The 21,601-nt window shown below is 45.1% G+C and overlaps 1 protein-coding gene across 4 annotated transcripts in view; it reads right to left on the reverse strand.

Annotated features, from left to right (window-relative positions):
- Positions 1–13,571: 13,571 nt before the first annotated feature.
- The window catches only part of THADA (THADA armadillo repeat containing), a 1,551,972-nt gene continuing 1,543,942 nt past the window's right edge, over positions 13,572–21,601 (reverse strand). For 3 of the 4 annotated variants that reach the window (XM_069233989.1, XM_069233988.1, XM_069233990.1), the window contains one exon: positions 13,583–15,042. In XM_069233989.1, the coding sequence (XP_069090090.1) occupies positions 14,671–15,042 (372 nt within the window). In that variant the 3' untranslated portion in view covers positions 13,583–14,670. Of the gene's footprint in view, positions 15,043–21,601 lie in introns of all 4 variants that reach the window. The other variant, XM_069233992.1, reaches the window with a different exon arrangement.

The following is a 21,601-nucleotide window of genomic DNA, read 5'->3' on the forward strand; positions in this document are numbered from 1 at the left end:
CTGGAGAGAGCAGGCATAGGCTCCCAGTCTGCCTGGGAACGCCCTGGCTGGATGCTCCCAGGAAATCCGGACGCTGCTCTGAGCAGCATCAGGATTAGCCGCAGAGCAGGCTAGGACTCTGTGCCTGTAGTGACGAAGCAGAGGCAGAGGAGATGCAGGAGCGGAGCAGAGCGGCGGCGTGCAAGTACGTTTTTTTAAAATATAAAAATAAAAGTACCCACCTCCCCCCCTCGCGCCCCACCCGCCCTGCCTCTGGTTAGCGCACCGAGCCACAAGTGAAATCAGACCCTTTTAACTAAGCAGGATGAATAGGATTCTTATGAGGAATGATTAATATCACATGTTCTATTTGAGTTCCAATACCTTTAGCACCTCCTGGAGTAAACCTTGCCTGCTCGCCATTGCCACATTTGGAGAGACATGTTTCCAAGACAAATAACTCTTATCCATATGATATGAAATAGTCTTACGCTCTGAAACATAAATTGTAAGCAACACTTTCCACCATGGATGCTGCCAATTAACCGCCTACTGCCTCGGACCCAAAGTAAATGTCTTTTCTCATTATATAAAATATTTGGGGAGCTTAAACCAGGCTCAATACAGGTAACACGCCTTAAGAAATACCTGACAGGAATCCTAACAAGATGGGTAATTCCCTGGAGTGGGAAAACACCACCACTAGATGTGGTTCAGTGATACGTTTTGTTAGTTGAACTTTACATACTATCTTGGCTTTAGCACTTTACCCAAACACGCTGAAAACAAAGAGTGTTTTATAAACCTAAGCAGGGACAACAACACTGCCACCCCAACTGTGGTCCAAGAGACATAGGGCCTGATTACAACTTTGGAGGAAGGTGTTACCACCAGCCGTGTTACGAGTCCATTATATCCTATGGAACTCGTAATACGGCTGGTGGTATATCCGTCACATTTGGGACGGATTAACACCTCCTCCAAAGTTGTAATCAGGCCCATAGTTTGTAATCTCAGCTTTTCCATTTGGCCAAATTGTGTGCTATTTGGCAAACTTGTTTGAACGTATTCTATTGCTTCAATTTTGTGCAAAGAACGGGAACATTTAAAAGCTTCTAGTAAGTGTGTGGTGTAAGGAAATGCCTTCCTTGGCATGGTTACCCCCTGACTTTTTGCCTTTTGTTGATGCCAGTTATGATTGAAAGTGTGCTGGGACCCTGCTAACCAGGCCCCAGCACCAGTGTTCTTTCCCTAAAACTATACCTTTGTTCCCACAATTGGCACAGCCCTGGCACACAGATAAGTCCCTTGTAAATGGTACCCCTGGTACCAAGGGCCCTGTTGCCAGTGAAGGTCTCTAAGGGCTGCAGCATGTCTTATGCCACCCTGGGGACCCCTCACACAGCACATGCACACTGCCTCACAGCTTGTGTGTGCTGGTGAGGAGAAAATGACCAAGTCGACATGGCACTCCCCTCAGAGTGCCATGCCCACCTCTCACTGCCTACAGCATAGGTAAGTCACCCCTCTAGCAGGCCTTACAGCCCTAAGGCAGGGTGCACTATACCACAGGTGAGGGCATAAGTGCATGAGCACTATGCCCCTACAGTGTCTAAGCAAAACCGTAGGCATTGTAAGTGCAGGGTAGCTATAAAGAGTATATGGTCTGGGAGTTTGTCAGATACAAACTCCACAGTTCCATAATGGCTACACTGAAATCTGGGAAGTTTGGTATCAAACTGTTCAGCAAAATAAATGAACACTGATGCCACTGTGGGATTTCTTGTAAAATACACCCAGAGGGCTCCCGAATACCAGTCCGACTCCTAGTGCTAGGCTGACCCGTTTCTGCCAGCCTGCCACAACCAGACGAGTTTCTGGTCACATGGGGTGAGTGCCGTTGTCACTCTGTGGCCAGGAACAAAGCCTGTACTGGGTGGAGGTGCTTCTCACCTCCCCCTGCAGGAACTGTAACACCTGGCGGTGAGCCTCAAAGGCTCATGCCTTTTGTTACAGCACCCCAGGGCATCCCAGCTAGTGGAGATGCCAGCCCCTCCGGCCACTGCCCCCACTTTTGGCAGCAAGGCAAGAGACGATAATGAGAAAAACAAAGAGGAGCCACCCACCAGTCAGGACAGCCCCTAAGGTGACCTGAGCTGAGGTGACTCCTGCCTTTAGAAATCCTCCATTTTGAGATTGGAGGATTCCCCCAATAAGGGATGTGCCCCCCTCCCCTCAGGGAGGAGGCACAAAGAGGGTGTTGCCACCCTCCAGGACAGTAGCCATTGGCTACTGTCCCCCAGACCTAAACACCCCCTAAATGTAGTATTTAGGGGCGACCCTAAACCCAGGAAATCAGATTCGTGCAACCTACACAAAGAAGAAGGACTGCTGACCTGAAAGCCCTGCAGAGACGACGGAGACGACAACTGACTTGGTCCCAGCCCTACCTGCCTGTCTCTAGAATCAAAGAACCTCCACAGGGACCAGCGACCTCTGTGGACTGCCTTGAACCCAAAGGACCAAGGAACTCCAGAGAACAGCGGCAAAGTTCAAAAACAGCAACAACTTTGCAACTTTTTAGCAACTCTCCCTTCCCGCTGGAAGCGTGAGACTTCTCACTCTGCACCTGACGCCCCCGTCTCCAGCTCCAGCTCCAGAGAACTAACACAGCAGAGAGGACTCCCAGGCGACTGTGACGACGTGAGTAACCTGAGTCGACTGCCCTGCACCCCCACAGCAACGCCTGCAGAGAGGATGCAGAGGCTTCCCCTGACCGCGACTGCTTGGTAAGGAGGAACCCGCAGCCCCCAGGACTGAGAGGAAGCACCTACCAGTGCAGGAGTGACCAGCAGGCGGCCCTCTACCTAGCCCAGTCGGTGGCTGGCCCAAGAAGCCCCCCTGTGCCCTGCCTGCATCGCCTTAGTGACCCCCGGGTCCCATTGCTTTCCATAGCAAACCCGACGCCTACTTTGCACTCTGCACCCTGCCGCCCCTGTGCCGCTGAGGGTGTGTTTGGTGTGCCTGTTTGTGTCCGCCCCCCCCCAGTGCTCTACAAAACCCCCTGGTCTGCTCCCCGAGGACGCAGGTACTTACCTGCCAGCAGACCGGAACCAGAGCACCTCTGTTCTCCATAGGCGCCTATGTGTTTTGGGCCCTCCCTTGAGCTCTGCACCTAACCGGCCCTGTGTTGCTGGTGCAGTGACTTTGGGGTTGCCTTGAACCCCCAACGGTGGGCTGCCTATGTCCAGGAGACTGAACTTGTAAGTGCTTTACTTACAAACTTACCTCCCCCAGGAACTGTTGATTTTTGCAATGTGTCCACTTTTAAAATAGCTCATTGCCATTTTAACTAAAACTGTGTGTACTACTGCTTTGAATCAAAGTTCCATACTTACCTGTGTGAAGTACCTTGCATTTTATGTACTTACCTATTTTCTATATAAAAACTGTTGGCCTGGAGTTAAGTCTTTGAGTGTGTGTTCCTCATTTATTGGCGGTGTGTGTACAATAAATGCTTAACACTTCCCTCTGATAAGCCTACTGCTCGACCACATTAGAGCATTAGTATTATCTAATTTTGCCACTATCAACCTCTAAGGGGAACCCTTGGACTCTGTGCACACTATCTCTCACTTTGAGATAGTATATTCAGAGCCAACGTCCTATATGTGGTAAAACAAAATGAACTGGACATTACCTTGGAGGTTGGTGGGGGATTCAGTAGTGCCCAGTCTCATTGTCTATTCATGAAAATATAACAGGGTGGTAAAGTCATAGTCTTTGAAGCAGGCAGTAGAGAGTTGCAGTCTTGGATTACCTACTTCATCAATATGTTTCATCTTGGGCAAATTATCCTCTTTCTGTCCCTCCATGTCCTAATTTGACAATATGTATACACTTTAAATGAAGCTTAAAGAAATAAATACCAAAGACATATTTCCAGGATATTCCCTCAGCTGGTTTTCATTTAAGGCCTTTAAATGAAGTTGCCCACATTCAGCATTAGCATCTGTAAAGGTGACAGAGTCTCTGAAGGTGCACTGTGCTGGATGCCTCCCGTGTCGCAGCCCCTTCCTCCCAGCCTTGCAGTAGACAAAAGCTAGCTAATATCAGCAGATCTTTTATAGCCCAAAGAGTGTTGAAAACGTGGGAGTGGTGACCTTGCCAGTTCTCTCGGTTGCTCCTAATGACCTTTCACGCATTGGTCCTGAGAATAGCAAAGTGCATATATTTGTCCCACACCTGCTCAGTGAAGACAGGTGGACAGCTTACCAAACAGTGGGACAAACTCAAAAACACTAGACAGTTGACCCTCAGCATTTTCAACAGGTGCAGCACAGAGACTGGGAATGCACAGTGTCTGGTGTGCATTGAAAACATTTTCAAATAGGCTCCACCTCTGTCTACATCATAGTTACTAAGGCTGTGATTGGGCTATTCCAAAAATGATTGCCTACTAGGTTCTGGATACTTCAGGAATCAACACAAACAGAAGGTCTCAGAGAGACAGGAGCACCACTTTCAGGATGCTAATACAGAATATCACCAAGTAAAAATAGTGTCAGAACTCAACTATGTATTAACTTATCCACCTATACACTCCTTCCAGTGATTAAGCACCTGCTCCAGTGATCTGATAGTAACCTACATGTCTGTTCAGCTGGATCTTATCTTTCCTACAGGGAATTAAATTAATTAGTGAAGGAAATGAGTCTTTTGAAGTGTAAACAGCTACACATAGCATGTCCCAGCACTAGAAAGGCCTATAGGAAAACCTGGCTGTCGGAGAACAATGTTTAGTTGTTATGCAAAATGACCCTTACTGCCTTCTGAGGGAGGAAAGCTAGATTTGCTACAGTCATACTGTACCTGTTCTGTAAGGAAGTAAAGTTTGTAATGCTACTGCTTGATTTGTTCCTGTCCTGTGATGGGGGAAAGCTTGCATTGTTTGTGCCTAATATGTATTTGTTCTATGAAAAAGGGGTGTTTCCACTGCTATATTAAAATCTCTTGCATAACATATCCCAAGAATCAAGGACTACTACAAAATTTTTGATGTGAGATACGTGTAGTCCTGAGGAAGGTTCCTGACCTAACTGTTGAAATATGTTGGCGGAAAAAAAGAAGCAGTGTCTATTTTTTCACCCTTACGTTATTAATCTTGTTGTAGAGAGACACCAGTAAAAGCATTTTTACCACAACCACACAAACATTTAATATAGGTCTGACAATCTAACAAAGGGAGAACATAACTGTCGACATAAGGGCCATAGCTTCATCAAACTAGGAAACACGTAACCCGGAGACTTTACAGCCAGTAAATAGTAGTACTCTCTGAAGGCTTCCAGTGAGTGCATAAATGTATATTAATTCCATAGGAGCTTTGACTGTTTGTATGTTTTTTCTGATGGATACTTCTAACGGTAAATTGGCCACCTTTAGAATAATCTCTAACTGTCAGACTAGATCTGGAAGGTTTTCACAGCAGTGCTCCCACACAACAGTAGGTGGCATCATGATGCTCCGTGTTGTCTTCATCTCATCCTGGAACTGAGGGAGCAGAGCCGATACAGACGCCACCCCTGAGTGCTCACATCAGTTCCTTTCTTCTTCCACACTTTCCGGGGCAAGTCCAGTGCTTCACTCTTATCTATCTTAAAACTGTTTTCCAACATTTTTTCTCCAAAACTTTAAACAAGTGTTCAAGGGAACTATGTCCCCTCTGTAGACTACAGTATAAAAGCTGTACAGGGATTCTCCCAACAAATGTCCTTAACAGACCCCTAGGAGGTATGGCTTTGTTGTCTGGGTTCAGGTCATGACTCCATGCCATGTGAGGAATGCCCCCCGCCCCATGAACATAGAGGCGATCCAGGAATGTGAAGCGAAGCTGTGCGTTGCTGAACACTGGAGGAAACCACACAAGTTCTGCTCCCGCTCAGAGTCAAGAGTGCAGACCCGCTCCCAATCCTTAGGTCATTCCCAGGACAGATCCTCATTGCAGGCGTAGTCTTCCGTTAAGTCCAAATCAAAATCAAAGAGGAAAGATAAGAAAGGCAAACAGGACTTGTCACCATCTTGTGACACTTTTTCATCAGAGAAATCGCGACGGCGTCAGCGTGCCACTTTTAGGGAGGCCATTTTGCACATCTAACAGTTCCATCTGGTGCACCTTAAGGCCCCAAGAATCTGCAATAGCCCCCAGTCAAGATCCTAACATTGGATTTGTCCTCAACGGTGTCTGTGCCTCATCCCCACTTTGGGTTCTGCACCAGCCCCTGAATCGGTGCCAGTTCCAGTGGACCCACACCAATGGTCTCGCGCTCAATGCTGTACCCCTGAAACCCACTTTGGGTTCTGCACTAGTGACAGAATCTGCTCCATTCGCAGTGGCACTGGAGGAAAGCCCCATATCTATTTTGTCATCTGTCTCGGAGCTGAATTCATCTCAACCTTGACCGAGGCCACATATAGAATGGATATTGCCGCACTCGGTCCCCAATCAATCAGATTCAGAAAGAACACGGTCCCTGCCACAGAGCTGACATTAATGGTCAATCAGCTGTTTGGTTTAGACTCTGACATCATTTAGAGATGACAATGCTGATGTTGGTGGTCTGTTACTCCCTCACTATGATGACAACAAATTGCAAATGTACACGCAGTAGGCCAGTGGTTTTAATATATCCCATGACCGTATGTTGATTTTTCCCCCGGCCCACTGACTGGAGAAAGTGCTTCCTTTGCTGTGGCCCTTACTGCCCTTTAATGATGCCCTGATTGATAACTTGTTGGACACATGGGCAAAATCTTGCTCATGACCACCCAACCCCACTGACTTTGCCCCTTCCCCAACCTCTCATCTCAAGTGAGCAGGTAATTTGCCAGGCACCACAGGCCGACGCCCGGCGATCCAGCAGGAAAGTTGCCAGGCACCACAGGCCAGCACCCAGAGAACCAGAGTTTCTGACTCAGCATCTTACATCTGAGAGTCTACAAGATCAAGCTCCACTACAAAGGTGACCCCCAAGTCTTTCCCTGCAACAATTCGAAACAGAGATTTGAAAGGCTTAGGGCATTCAGAACCAGATGGTCCATCAACCAGCCTAGCCTTCAGGTCAGGCAATACAAGTTGTTTGCTTGGCAACTATACATGCATTCTCTGGGACATGGGCAGTGACATCTTGCGGTCAGTCCCTGAAGACCTTTAAGCCCCTTGGTGAAAACTATTTAGGATGACCAAGACGCGGCTAAATATGTAATTGTGTGTGATTTGAACACCACCAACTGCTTAGGCTGAGCATTCAGTACTACTGGTTTTCAGGGGCTGTCCAGGCCTCCCTTATGAATATGCAATTCAATGGGTCCTGTCCGTTTTGCTAAAGAGGAGATTCTGCACTTGAAGGCTTCAAGCAAAGCGGAGTCACAGCACATTCCCTGGGTTTATCAGCTCCTGACAGGTACCTATCTCAACAAAATTGCCCTTTCAAGATTCTAGCAGGCTGGACAATGCCCTGTTCGGGCCCTCCCTCGGTCATGACAAGTCCAGGGAAGTAGGGCTGTAATCCCCAGGTTTCAGCAATGGGCCTATGTCTCATTGGTAGTGGTTCTGAGGCTTCTTGGCCCATCGACCTCCTGCATCCTGCTCGTCAATTGTGCCAGAAGGCACATGCAGGCTCAGTAGTGGCATTTGAAGTTTCAGTTGGACTACCATCAAGGGAATCTGTTGGACTGTATTAAGGTTTCATTGGAGACTGTAACATCAGCAGTGATAGCTGCTCAACCACATTTCCAGCAGCAGACCTTTCTCCATTTTTCTACCCAGAGTTGACAGCGACGAGTGGTGCATCACTTCTGGGTAGGGGAAGTCATCTTGGAGAGGTGGAGATCAAAGGGCATTTGTCTCCGGCAGTGACCCAACAACAGTTTATTGGAGTTGTGGGCCAACCACCTGGCGTTGAAGTCCTTTCTACCGTCCTTCAAGGAGAGGATGATGCAGGTTCTCACAGACAACACTACGGCCATATGGTACTTGTTAGAAATTGGGTTTCTCGTTGGCTAGGGTATGCACCTAAACCAGCCAGAGCCTACCACTCTAGTCAGGGTAGGGGAGCTACAGACCCAAGATAACCCCTGCTTACCCTTGTGGTAGCGTGGCCAGAGCAGTGAGGCTAATCTCGGAAGCAATGGGTAAAGCTTTGCACAACAGACACACTCCAGTGACACAATAAATACACCACAAAAGAGACTCTACACAGGTTTGTATAAAAATATTATGTATTCTATATAAAGCAATACCAAAACGACATAAATCATGAAAAGTTTGTATATTATGCAGGCTTCGAAGGAGTCCCCCTACTCCTAAACTTGCCACATTCCGAGAACTGTCCGAATTACTGTAACTCATAGTAGGTGTGCAGGTGTTCCTGTAACCTAAGTTTGTAGTTAAATACCAGATCTTACGTAATAGGAGCAAAAGAGCGCTGTGCCCTATACTTTTATGGTGATTGATGTGCTTTATTACCTGATGCATTTCATGCCCTGATATCATAATGTATGTCGTTTTTGACTCTTGCATGGACAGGATAACGAGTACTATTTTAGTAATGGCATATTATCCAGTTTTCCTGATTTGTGTCATTTTGCATCTGCATTACATATAATACATAATATATGTATTATAAATTCTTGTGGAGTCTCTTTTGTGATGTATTTATTGTGCCACCAAAGTGTGTGTGTTGTGAAAATGCTTTACACATTGCCTCTGAGATAAGCCTGAATGCTCTGGCCAAGCTAACAAGCAGGTGATAAGAGGGATGCCCTACTGGTCCTAGAAGGGAGTGACGGGCAGGGGTACCACCCATGAAAAAGGCTGTGATAAGGAAGTATGGTGTCACCCCTGAAGAGCATAGATTGAGGTTCAGGGGCAGTAGAAAGTGTCTCACTAGTCTTGGGTGTAGTTTCTGAACGGTGGTTGGGAAGCGCAATGTCCCTGAGGAGAATTGGGGGACTGGTCTGAGCTATATTCCTGAGGATAAGAGGGATGCCCAACTGGCCCTAGAAGGGAGTAACAGGAAGCAGTACCCCCCCCCCCCCCAATGAAAAAGGCCCTGATAGGGAAGTATGGTGCCCCCCTGAAGAGTATAGGTTGAGGTCAGGGGTAGTAGGAAGCCGTCTCAACAGTCTTAGGGGAAGTTTCTGAAGGGCTGTTGGGAAGCACTAAAGGGATGGATAAAAGCGTTACACAGCAAACAATTCTGAAGGGCTGTTCAATCTGATTATCAAAGAGCACATGTTCTGTTGTTGTTTTCCAGGGTTCTCTTACCACAGGGAACTTGCAAAGGAGGCAGACCTCTGGGTAAGTGGCAGAGAGGCTGGAAGGGCCTGAAAGTGATCCTAAAGAGAGTGGCTTAGGTTTCCCCCAACCACGGGTGGCAGGGGATGTTCACAGTATTCCAAATAGGTCCCACTGTAGTGGGATGGGTGGAGGGACCTATGTGCCTTCTTTAGGTAGGAAGAGAGGTGGGGGTGGGCAGAGGCCCAGGTTGCCCAAAACCCAGTTCCATGGCCTTGATGATTCCCAAAGGGAGCACCAGGAGGGGGTCTAGTCAGTATAGGGAGACCATCTGCTGAGGGGGGTCCAATAGTGTCAGGAGAACTTGGGGGCGGCTGTCACAAGCGTCCTGCCAGTTCTGGTGTCTGGCAGTACCATTCTGGAGTAGAGGATGCAGGAGTCCAGATGGAGGGGTGAGAGGGGGAGGCAGTCCCCAGTGGGAGAACCAATGGGTCAGGGGCCAGCTCTGAGGTCAGAGCCCCCCAGGAGTGACCCTGAGGGCACAACTTCTGGCCTGGGAGAGCTTTATGCTCTGTCAGAGAGATGGGGGTTGGGAGACCAGCACCAGGCAGACTCACGCAACACACGAAGAATGGATTTCCCTTGGATGGGGGGAGGGGGTAGGAGTACCCCCCAGAAGTCCTGACTTGCCAGGCAGAGGTCCACTCTGAGGGTAGCGCCCTGACAGTTCAGGAGTCTGTGGGTACGACTCCTAGGAGGAGGGTGCAAAACCCCAGAAGGAGGGGTAGGGGGAGGAGAGACGAGACTCACCCCTGTCCAGCCTAAGGGTCCCGACCCTAGGCGGGGGGACTTGTGGCAGGGTAGAACCCCCTGAGCTGGTGGGAAGTGGAGTGGAGAGAGGATGCCATGCACCTGGAACTACTGCCCCCACTCTGAGAGATTTCAGAGACCAGAGGACCCCGGATGGCCTGGGGCCTGACTCTGGCCACCAACAGCTAAGGAATCCCCATGGGTCTTTGGTTGTCTGGGGAGCATAGACAGAGGGATCCAACTGGGTTCAGACTGACGTAGAACTGGAACGTGCCCCTGCAGTTTCGGGCCAGAGTCCATGTTCTGTCACCCCAAGTAGGGAAGCCCATCAAGGTATTGATTGGTCTACCCTGGTTTTAGGCTGGAGTGAGGTTGTGTTGGATCTGGTTCTTTTCATTTTGCAGGGTTATCCCCAAACCTTTTGCCTTCCTCCTCCTATTTTTCTGCCCCTCTTTTTGTTGGCTTTAGGACTCTGTGCACTTTATCACTGCTGATCAGTGCTAAAGTGCATGTGCTCTCTCCTTTAAACTTGGTTGTTCTGCTCCTGTTTGGCTTATGTTTTTTCACCTGTAAGTCCCTTGTATAGTAGTATTAGTGTGGTATTGTTATATATATATATAGTGTGGCATTGTTATATATTTATATATATATATATATATATATATATTTCTCTGTTCTTTATAATATTGTTTTATTTCTTCTTTTGTTCTTTGATATAATGTATTTTTCATATTTCTATTTTGTTCTTTTAATTTTTTGTTCACATGGTATGTTCTACCTCCCCCTGCTCTAACTCTCTGTTGTAGTAGGCTGGAATGTTACTGGATTCCATACTGACAGTTTACCTGAGAGGTTGTAAGCTGCAGGTGTGTATGGAGTTTCTTGTCTTGCATAAGAACCAGATTAAACCTTGTACTGTGATTTTCCAATGGTCTTGAGAAAGGATAATCCAAACAGATTGAAATTGTTTTGTGATAAGGTTTATCATATGTTACTGTCTCCCTCATGCTCTTCTCACTTGCAATTGCTTTTTTTTACTGACCAGTCTATGTGGCGTTCGCCATCTTATGTTGGCCAATAAAAATAAAATGGCATGTGTGCTATTCTGTAAGTGTGTGGCATGCACGCACCTACAAAATTATGTGACTGCCAACAGCGACCTCATCATCTCTGCTTTTTTTGCCAATACTTACCAGCAGCCGCAGAAGCTTTGCTTTTTATCGATGCTGTTCAGCATTGCAAAAAAGCACTGCCAAAGCCAGTATGTCTCAAAGGCAAGACCTACTGGTTTCACCAATGGATTTCGATTCACCAAAATTCCAGAGATAGCAGACATAACATCACACATCCTTTGACCTCAACAGCTTCACAGGAAGTGACAGCATATGATCTTAGACATGAATCTTGTCAAAGTGGTCACATGAACCTAATCCTGATGACATCATAATACTTTACACTTTTGAAGTGTCATTATAAATGGATGAATAATATAACACCAAACCAGAAATGTCTATTTTAGCTACCCACTATTTCAGCGTGCAGAAATGATATTTGAAATACAATTACGGCCCTATGTTGTAGTGAGCAAGCAAAACAAGTGAACCGTATCTCTAATAAGAGAGATTAAGGAAATCCTCCACAAGAAATTTTTTGAAAATATGGGGTCTAACAGTATATTTTAAAGAACAGTCTTCACATACATTTGCAAAAAAACCAAGGGCACTCTTTAAATAGTAAAGCCCGTGGACGGTGTGCCAAGGTAATTGAAGCCTGATGCTCTACAGGAGTTGAGCTTTTTTTTTTTAGATTGTGCTATGGGTGCCCCTACATGTTAAAACTTAACTTCATTTCCACAGGTACAACATTTTCTCATGGGATCCCCCGTATGCCAGGAATTACATATGATATGCCTGTTCCAGAAATTTGCCATTAATGCCATCTTTATACCATGGGTAACCCTTATATCAATATTTACTTTTACAATCATGTGCTATGGATGTCCCATATTCCAAGTATTACCCTCTAATATGCTAGGGTGAGTATTTTGTCACAGGTGCCTGTCATTTTGAGAACTGTCTTGAGAATGCCAGCACCAGTATTTTGCCATGGGTGTCTCAAAACGCCAAGTATTACCTTTCAATATGCAAGGGCAAAGGCAGCTTTGCAAGCATAACCACATTCTCACCTTCATTCTCACTCACTTGCACTCATTCATTCTCATTCTTGCACTCACGCCAACTCTTACTCACTCATACTTTCTTACCAGCACTCACTCTTACTCCCCTTTTCTCATTCATTATAATTCTCCTCACTCATTGATTCACTCAGTAACATTCACTCATTCATATGTACTCACTCTCAGTCTCACTGTCACTAACTCTCACTTATTCTCGCTCAATCTCAAACATTCCCCACATTTCATTTTATTAATTGACCCTCACCCACTCTCATTTACTTGCGATCACTGTTACTCTGATTCACTTACACTCACTGACATTCATTCTTACTCACTACATGCCGTTGAGTGCACTCACTCACGTTCACTTACAAACAAGCTCCCACATAGAAAGACTCACACAAACACGTTTTTACTTACGTCAGCAGACAGTGACGTAAGCTCTTGGTGTTCCATGTTTTATTACACTAACAGTGAATAATAACATATTATTCGCTGTCAGCAAAACAAAACATAATTAAAATGGGCAGAGAGCAAGGGGCGAACCCTAGCAGCCTCTGTGTAGCTAGCACCGACTTTAATACCCCTAAGACTAGGGGTCGACCGCTAAATGATGCCCACGGCTTTGCTAATACTGGTTTAACGAGGGTTTCTTGGGATTCGAAGGAAAGAACTTTCGTTTCAGAGGGTAGTTGATGAGTTTACTACGTGGGGGGTGAGGACTCGGCCTACTGAGCAGGACAGTCCAATCGTGACTTAAATAACACAACCAGGAGACAGAATCACGCGATTCATAAATGGAAGTGTCCTTCTTGCGTTCTGAAATTACTCACTATCGAAACACGCACAATGTACTGCTTTCATTTTGGCTGACATTCAACCACATTCAGTTTCTATTTCGACACGGTACGTGAAATGGAGTAAAACGGCACAACTTGTCCTGAAACAATTCTGCTAAGTCTTAAGTTGTTTGGTACACTCGGGCCCACAGCTATTCTTCTTACGAAAGCCTAGATCAAAAAAATTAGGTTTTCTTACGGAAGCTGAAAGTAAGCGCGGCAAGGTGTGAAGCTGCAAACGTGCACCTGGTTCAATAAATGTCTGCCCCACATGCAGTGCAGGCTTGCTGTCAAAGTGGAGCACGCTATCCAGGTTTCACGACGCCACCTACTGGCACCCTGAGCTCTTGACAGGAGGTTCAGGTAAATGGAACTTAGTTGTCTACAATATCATATACAAAGCATAACAATCTGGAATGTAAAATTGGTAAACTTGCAACCAGTTAATTCAGACAGTGGAAAACGGGATAAGAAACCAGTCAAATATTTAATTCGTCCACATTCCTAAACTCAAATAATGATGGTCAGCAGGACATCGCATTACTGGAAAGAGGATGTTTTATACAAGGACAAGTATCAACAATGACATATATCTTTATTTTGGCAGACCACCCAGTGTCGTGAAATGTGTGCTTTCGGTCTTCTTAGACGAGCAGTAATGTTGTTTTTAACTTGGGGGCATCTCTTCGACAGCCAGTCACAAAGAATGTACAATGCCTGAAACTAAACAGTTTCCTTTAAAAGTAACTCAAACAAAAAGGTAAAAGGTTAAAACATTGTAGGTTTGAAAAGTGATTCTGTTACTAAGGAGCAAAAGCGACTGTGCCATACATTTAAAAAAACATCTTTGAGGTATTTAAAAGAGAGCACGTCTGCATTAAAGTATATAAACATTGAAAGGCGCTTCTTTTGCCGGTAGCGTCCATTATATTAAAAGATACATAAACTACCAGGGACAGATTCACTCCAGGGCGCAGGTGGCCGCACCTAGTTACATCTGCAACATAACTTGTCAATCCTCTTTGTACACTAGAGTACATCATTTCGTCCTGAAGAAGGTCAGTTAATATATGTTAAAGAAGTTTTTCCTGCCAGCACCGTGCCTTAATGGATTCCTTGGGCGTTGGATTTGACTGTGTGCTGGAAGAAGTATTACATGTACTAAATATTCTTACACATGCAGCGCGGAAAACATCCGAAGACTGATCTGGGGCTATGCTTCCTCCCAATCAAATTGGCCAGATAGGAAGTACTCCATTTACATGCAAATATTTAGAATTTTAGGTACATACCACGTTTGCTAAAATCTAAAACACAAAATAAACATAGCATAATCTCAAACAGAAATCGTGGCTTTGGCCTAAAAAACACACCAACCACTTATACTCCTCCAGGCTAAGGCTCACACTTGCCACTTGCCAGGAGTAGCTCATCCTGGCATATTCTTTTTTTAAACTTTGTATTCTTGTATGTATAACATTAGACTTTTAGTAGAAAAAGCAAAAGTACAAATCAGGACTGGGTAAGCCTCATTAGCTTGACACTGAGCACTTTGAGAACTCCGGACTTTATGGATCACTGCAAAGGCCTGTTGCTTCCTTGACCACAGGACCTTCTGGTATCTCCGTGTCTCTGTCCATACCATCTTTATTAAGGATATTTAGTATCTTGATAAACGCCGAAATCCTTTCCTTCTGAATAAGCAGCCTAGTGTACTCAGCAGTCTTTGAAAACTGTGGTGATGGCGGCAAGTCATTCATACGTTGGCCAACAAGCTGGGCTTGGGAATTCGCCCTTTTGAACAACTGGCTGATGTCATCTGAGCCCACGGAGATGGCGGGTGTCAGAGACCTTAGGTGCTTGCTCGTCAGTCTGACAAAAATGAGCTTCTCTGCCCAAAAGTTTGCTTCGCCCTTTTCAAACAGGTACTCATCTTCCACCTGGACAAAAAACAGAAATATAAAAAATCTTTGAAGCGCATGGAATGTAATCAACCAAAGCAGATGTTTTTTTGAAGCAATTTACTGTTTTTCAGTAAACAAGTAAAATGGGTCGTAAGCTAGAGTCGAGCCCTAGTAGTATAGGTGTTTCAAGGAAATAAGGGGATCACAATTTCATAAACACATTTTCTCATATTAACTGCACAAAAGAAAGACCATCGATATTTCTATACACGTTCCCCCACATCTACCTACTGGTATTTCAGGAACCCGTTTCACCCTCATTGGGGTTGGTGTCTGAATCACATTCTGTGTTTTGTACATTTCCCTCCAATCTCTAGGCTCTTCCATCACTCTCTTGCCCGTTTGGGTGCTTTCCATCCACAGCTCCTCAGCCACGCAATCAGCTGAGGAACTGACTTTAAGCCCGAGGGACCCTCGCTGTGTAGCCAATTAATGGCCACACGATGTTTTTCAAGTGATAAAGACATCTTGCATTTCCTTTGCCTCTTCTGTCTTGGGTGTAGTCCCAGGACGCAGCGTTTTGCTGTTACTGTGACCTCTCCTTCAATCATTCGCTGAAACCACCTCAGCACCCTGTTCCAGTAGTTTCTCACTACTCTGCCGTATCTTATCATGTAAGTAGTATCTGCTAACAGCACCTACGGCAAAGGTCTGCTTCAATCCGGTAAACCTTAGGATGACTAAGGTGAAAGAGGTTGCATATATCAATTACCAGTGTATTAAACTGTGCATTGCTCGTCACCTCCTTGATGTGCTCAATGTCCCTTGGCCGTTCCAAGTGCATCAGCAGCTCATCTATGTCTTTCTCCCAACAATCTTCAATTCTCATGTCAGAGACCAGTCTACGCTAACACAGCATTTGGTGAAGCGTGGTGATGGTCCTGCTACCGTCCCGCATGGGGAGCGCCCTCTCAGGGTAACAGATTCAGGAGGCGGTTGTACTGTTGCGTGCTCTTCAGAATGTTTATTCTTTGTGTTCCTCATGAGGTGGTGAAGTTCCATGATGTGTCAGTTTATCCCTGGAAGGCTTGGGATAAGTACGCTCTGGTTGCGGCTCAAACTACTTTATTTGACCTTCTTGGATTGAGGATGGATTCCTTTATAGATTTTGGTGACTTGGGGAGGCCAGACAACCCACAACCATGTGAGGTGGTTTGAGGATCCAACACTTCCACACGTGCTGTCAGCGGTATCAGGAATACGCATGAGTGGAGGCCTGAACACTGCGTTAACCTAAAGTGCCTGTGTGGTGCGTGATGTGGCACTAGCAGTAATCGTTCAGTAAATTGCCAACGTTTTTGGAGCAATTGACAGCGGATTTACTAGTGCTCCTGCCGTGCTCCACTTACAGCGTGCACCGTCCTGCTCTGTCTGACTTGTGCCTAACTGAAGCATGCTCCTGCACTCGAGTAATGGTGCTATGGCAGATATATGTTGAACATGGTGTGTAATAACGAGATACCACCCATTAACTAGAGATTCAGCGTTGTATCTTAGACACCATATTGAAGGGGTTAAACATTCACTGTTTAAAGCAACAAGAGGAGAAGCATTACACAAAATGCTGTTTAGTTGGCATCTCCTACAATTTGGCTTGCACACACAGAGATGTGCACACAATCTGTTTAAGACTTCATAGAGGCCAGCTTCGTAGTAGTGTACTATAGTAACACCTCTACTTGTGTTTTCATTTCTTGCAACTCACTACACCATGGATTCTCATAGCAGCATAACTGAGCCACCATAATTTGTATTCAAGCAAGTCCTCCACCTATTGAATTGGAAGATTGTGTGGAAATGTTTCAGAATTATATTGAAAGACTGGATGACCAATGTTCCCGGTCATAAAGAAAGAACGTGTTATTGTTGAGTGCCTGTGGTAAGAAGGACAACAGGTATTGAAATATTTACTTGTGGTTCTAGATTTGTATGACCAACCATTTAACAATGAGTTCAAAAAGGTTAAAAAGAGACTCGAGGTCAGATTTGCCAAGGAAATCAATTTATGCATGGCATGATATAAATTATACTCCCAACCTCAAAATGAGAATAAGCCTGTTAACAAGTTTGTAGCTAGGCTCTGAGAACTTTGTGAATTGTGGTGTAGGAGCTATGACTGATTAACTCATTTTCGATCAACTAATTGTGCAGTGCAGGAGGTAAAAGATGCAAGACTGGTTATGAGCAGCAAAAAACTCAACTCTTAAGGATGCTGTTGACAAAGTGGTATAGGAATCTGCTTATTGTATGAAGGAGATGGTAAAAATGATATAAAGTAATGAAGTGACAGCTGTAGAGACTAATTTTAATGCTAATTCTAATGTTCATGCTGTTTTAAAGTCAAGCAACAGACACTAAAAAAGCAGAGCGCAACTTAAACAGTGAAGTAGAGGATGCAACAGATTTGGAAGCACTTACCATGGGTCTGAGTCTAAGAATTGTTTACAATAAACAAAGAGTGTAGAAAATGTGGCTGTAGAGGCCATTTCGTATGCATATGTAAGGAGGTTAATAGGAGCAGAATAGGAGGTGTTGGGTGACAGAATATTGAGTGTAGGAAATTACTAGGTTGATAAAGGAAGGATGTGTCAACCAATGGCTAACTTTGTGATAAATATCAAATAGGTCGAGTTGATGGCACACTTTCAGTTTATGTACATAATTTTACCAGAGAAATTAATTATTTAGAATACAATGTCCTAATTTCACATTGTCTCCAAAGGGCACCTGTCCTGATTGGTACCAAGGGGAAACAATTGACATTTTGTGGTACATGCCTACTACCATTCGATTAAAGGAGACAGAAATATAAAGAACAGTGTATGTGGCAAAGGATGGTCCTCCTATCCTAGCGTGGATGGATCAATATGACCTTCACATTGATAACAGTCCAAGGGCACCCAATAAAATGATAGTAGCTGAAAATATTTCTGACATCATAGATGGGCTAAAAATGGTTGACAGAGAAATTGGGTGACCTGGAAGGGTATGTGCCTAAGATATAACTTAAGCCAGATGGCACATCTATTCAGCACAAAGTGAGAAGAGCACCTCTTGTAGCAAGTGACCAGGTGAAGATGATGTTGGATGAGATGGTGAAGGAAGGGATTAATAAACAAATGGAGGCATCCAGCTGGGGATCATCTGAAGTCATTATTGAGAAGGCTGGTGGGAGATTAAGATTCTGTATTTGTCTTAGATCGTTAAATCAGAACATTGTGTATGACACTTTTCCACTGCCCACTAATAACAAATGTGTGTTGTCTTTAAGAAGTGGTAGATAATCTTTCAAAATTAGACTTGAAAAATGTTTTTAACCAGATTTGATGACTTGAGGAATCCAAGCCACTTACTGCATGCCACAACCCCCTCTTTGTGCTCTCTGTTCTGTGGATTTTTGGCACAGGACTCGTGTTGTTTTTTTCCCTGTGGCACCTCATGGCCTCCTGCAACCCATGGTCTCCCTCCCAGAGCTCTTCACCCCCTTGAACCTCCTGTACCGTTGTTTCCCTGTTTTCACTTTTGTAAGAGCATCATGTCTTTCCTAGTTAATTAGCTCCATCCGCCATTATCTATTGAATGTAACTATTTAGGCTTATTTTTTCACCTGTCTTGGTTACTGGCGCCAAATGTCATGGCCTTTTGACCACGACTTTTGGTTCCAGGTAGATTGGTTAATTGATTTCATCCATTCCTTACACCTGCCATCAGCAAAAGTCACAACTGTTATTTTAACATATGCTCTCTCCCAGGTTTCCTTTGGAACTTTCTGGCCTTCCAAGTGAGCTACATGCACTTCTAGAAAAGTGTCTCCCATCAGGTATAAATACTTCATCTGAACCTTAGTGGGACCTTGGCCTCCTTCAAGTCCTGAGCAAGCATCTTCACTGCACTCACCTTCTGAGTCACCCAGAACCTCCAGCGCTCTTGTTTTCCAAGCATTCCTGTTGATCCCATGACCCTGACTCCGTCGAGGTCTCCAGTGTTTTTGCATCCAGAGCTATGATTCCACCTACTCCTGGGCTTCTTTCACCAGTGCCTCTAGTCTTCCTCTTGATTCCAGTTGAAGAATTAAAGACAAGGCTGAGTCCTTGATCCTCAAGTTAGTGCACACTAATCCTTATCTAAGTTGTGAAATGAATCTAAGACTGAGTTCTTTCAAGAAGAATACCCATTCTTGGAAATGGAAAATTATTTGTTTCTACGTTATGAAATTCCTAGTGCTACGGACACATTACCTCATGAGCACTCTGAACTTTATCTGACTCAGAACTGAAGGTCTTCATGTTCGTATTTCTTGGCAAGTTTGGTATTAAGAACACGGGTAGCCTTTCAGCACACAACCTACACTTTCAAATTTTGAATTGAACATTGTTGTTTAAGACATTCTGCACAGTGCCAGTAAATTTGGTATTCCTTTGAATTGTACCTGCTCTCAAACTTTATTTCTGATGAAGCCTGTAAGTGATACTGTTGTAAATAATTGTTTAAGGGATCATTATGACCCTGACTGTGAGTGTTAATGTGGCAGAAGTACCGCTAACAGGCTGGCAGAAAATACCAACGCATTATGAGATTAGCAGGTTGGCTGAGGCCAACCCGCCACTTCTCCACTCATACCGCCGGGACAGTACCGGCGGCGGCATTATGAGCATGCCTACCACCATGGCTAATGCCACAAGGCCCTTCCCTGTCTCCCCCACCCCCACAACATACACCTTACACCCCCACCCCTGCTCCATCCAAAGCCCCACCCCTGATATTCATATACACCCCCCCACCCCTTGATCCAAAACCCTACACCCCCTCCAATCCTCTCAGTCATACACGCACAGACCCGCAGACATGCATCTCGCATACACCCAATCACTCACACTGGCATACACTCATTGATACGTGCATACTTCCAGACATGCTTGTGCACATTCTTACACGCAATCACACGAACATGCATACAAACACTCACATCACCATTCTTACAAGCATTCACTCACATCACCATTCTTACAAGCATTCACTCACAACACACACAGACGCATTCACACACTCACTCACACATTCATGCGCACACACACACACACACAGAACACCGCCCACCCCTCTCCCCTGTCAGAAACCCGACTTACCTTGCGCAAGGAGGTCTTCCGGCAGGTAACGGGAAGGGGCATTGCAGCCGCCAGCAGCGCCCCACCAGCAGAACACCGCCAGGCCGTATTACTTGTCATAATACAGCTGGTGCCGTTCTACTGGCATGGCGGTGCTGGTGGTAGCAGCGCCACCTTACCACTGTCCGCCACCATGAGCACTGCCGGATTACCGCCCTTCTTGTGGCAGAAGTCTGGCAGTGCTCATAATATGGTGGATGGATGGTAGCAGCGGTGGCGATATGTTGGCGGCGGTATGCGGTTTTTACCCCGAAAGTCAAAATGACCACCTATTTGCTGAGAACTATTAGTAAGCAACTCTTCATGTGGTTCCTAGTGCACTACACCCGCATCAGCACTAAAAAGGTCCAGGGAGTACAGACCCTCCTGTGCAGTGGTTGCAAGGCAGCTGAGCAGACACTGCAACGCAAGCCTATCTTTTTCTTGGTTTATACCAACCCCCTCTTCTCCTCTGGAGCGGTGTATGATTAAAGGGTTATGGTTCCTAGATCAATAGCTGCTCTTCGGTGGCGTAGGAGGTCCATCATCTTCTCCACAGTTTGGAACCAGGTGAGTGCGTGACACTGCCTTTATCACAACTGAAGGCGCCTTTCAGTTCACACTCATGCCCTTTGGCCTATTTTCAGCGGACAATCTGCTTCAAAGGATGATGGCTGAGATTTTCAAAGGGAAGCAAAAAGTTGTCTATTTCCAGGGTGGCATTTTGGTGTTACCAGTGAACAACCTAATTTGGTGTTACAACAGGCTTTATGTAAGTTGTCAGAGGCAGGTCTTACCTTACGACAGGTTGCAATTTTGTGTGCGGTCAAATCAACAAACTAGGAGCAACAAGAATAAACATTTTTTTCAATCAATTTTTTTTGTCCTTTTACAGCTGGGTTATCAACTTCTCTGTGTTCGAATTAAGGAAAGGGGGTGTGTTATACTGTGTGAATAATTTTATCAACTATCTTCTTTTCATCAAATAGCATGTTATATTATTTTCAAAGTTTGTATGAAGGGAAGAAGATGTGTTACATGCTTTTCAGAATGTTTATTCTATAGGATCATTTTCAACAAAATTCTTTTCAATCGATCAAAAATGATATGCAATGTAGATATTACGTCTCTGTTGAGCAACAGACTCAAATCCATACTCACTGTTGATGACAGTGGTACAGGGGTGGATGTGGTTGTTTCCCAGTTATATGGTGAGAAAGAATGAACGATTGTATTCGCTCCAAGAACCTTGGCGAGTTCTGAAAAGATTTATTCTGCTATTAAAAGTCCAGTTCTGGCAGCAGCTTGGGTGCAGGATATCTTTTCACGTGTTTGTAGGAAACATTTTTTACAACATACAGATAATAAATTACTGATCAAAATGTTGTTGT

Source organism: Pleurodeles waltl, chromosome 5 (assembly GCF_031143425.1).
Source record: "Pleurodeles waltl isolate 20211129_DDA chromosome 5, aPleWal1.hap1.20221129, whole genome shotgun sequence".
Taxonomy (NCBI): Eukaryota; Metazoa; Chordata; class Amphibia; order Caudata; family Salamandridae; genus Pleurodeles; species Pleurodeles waltl.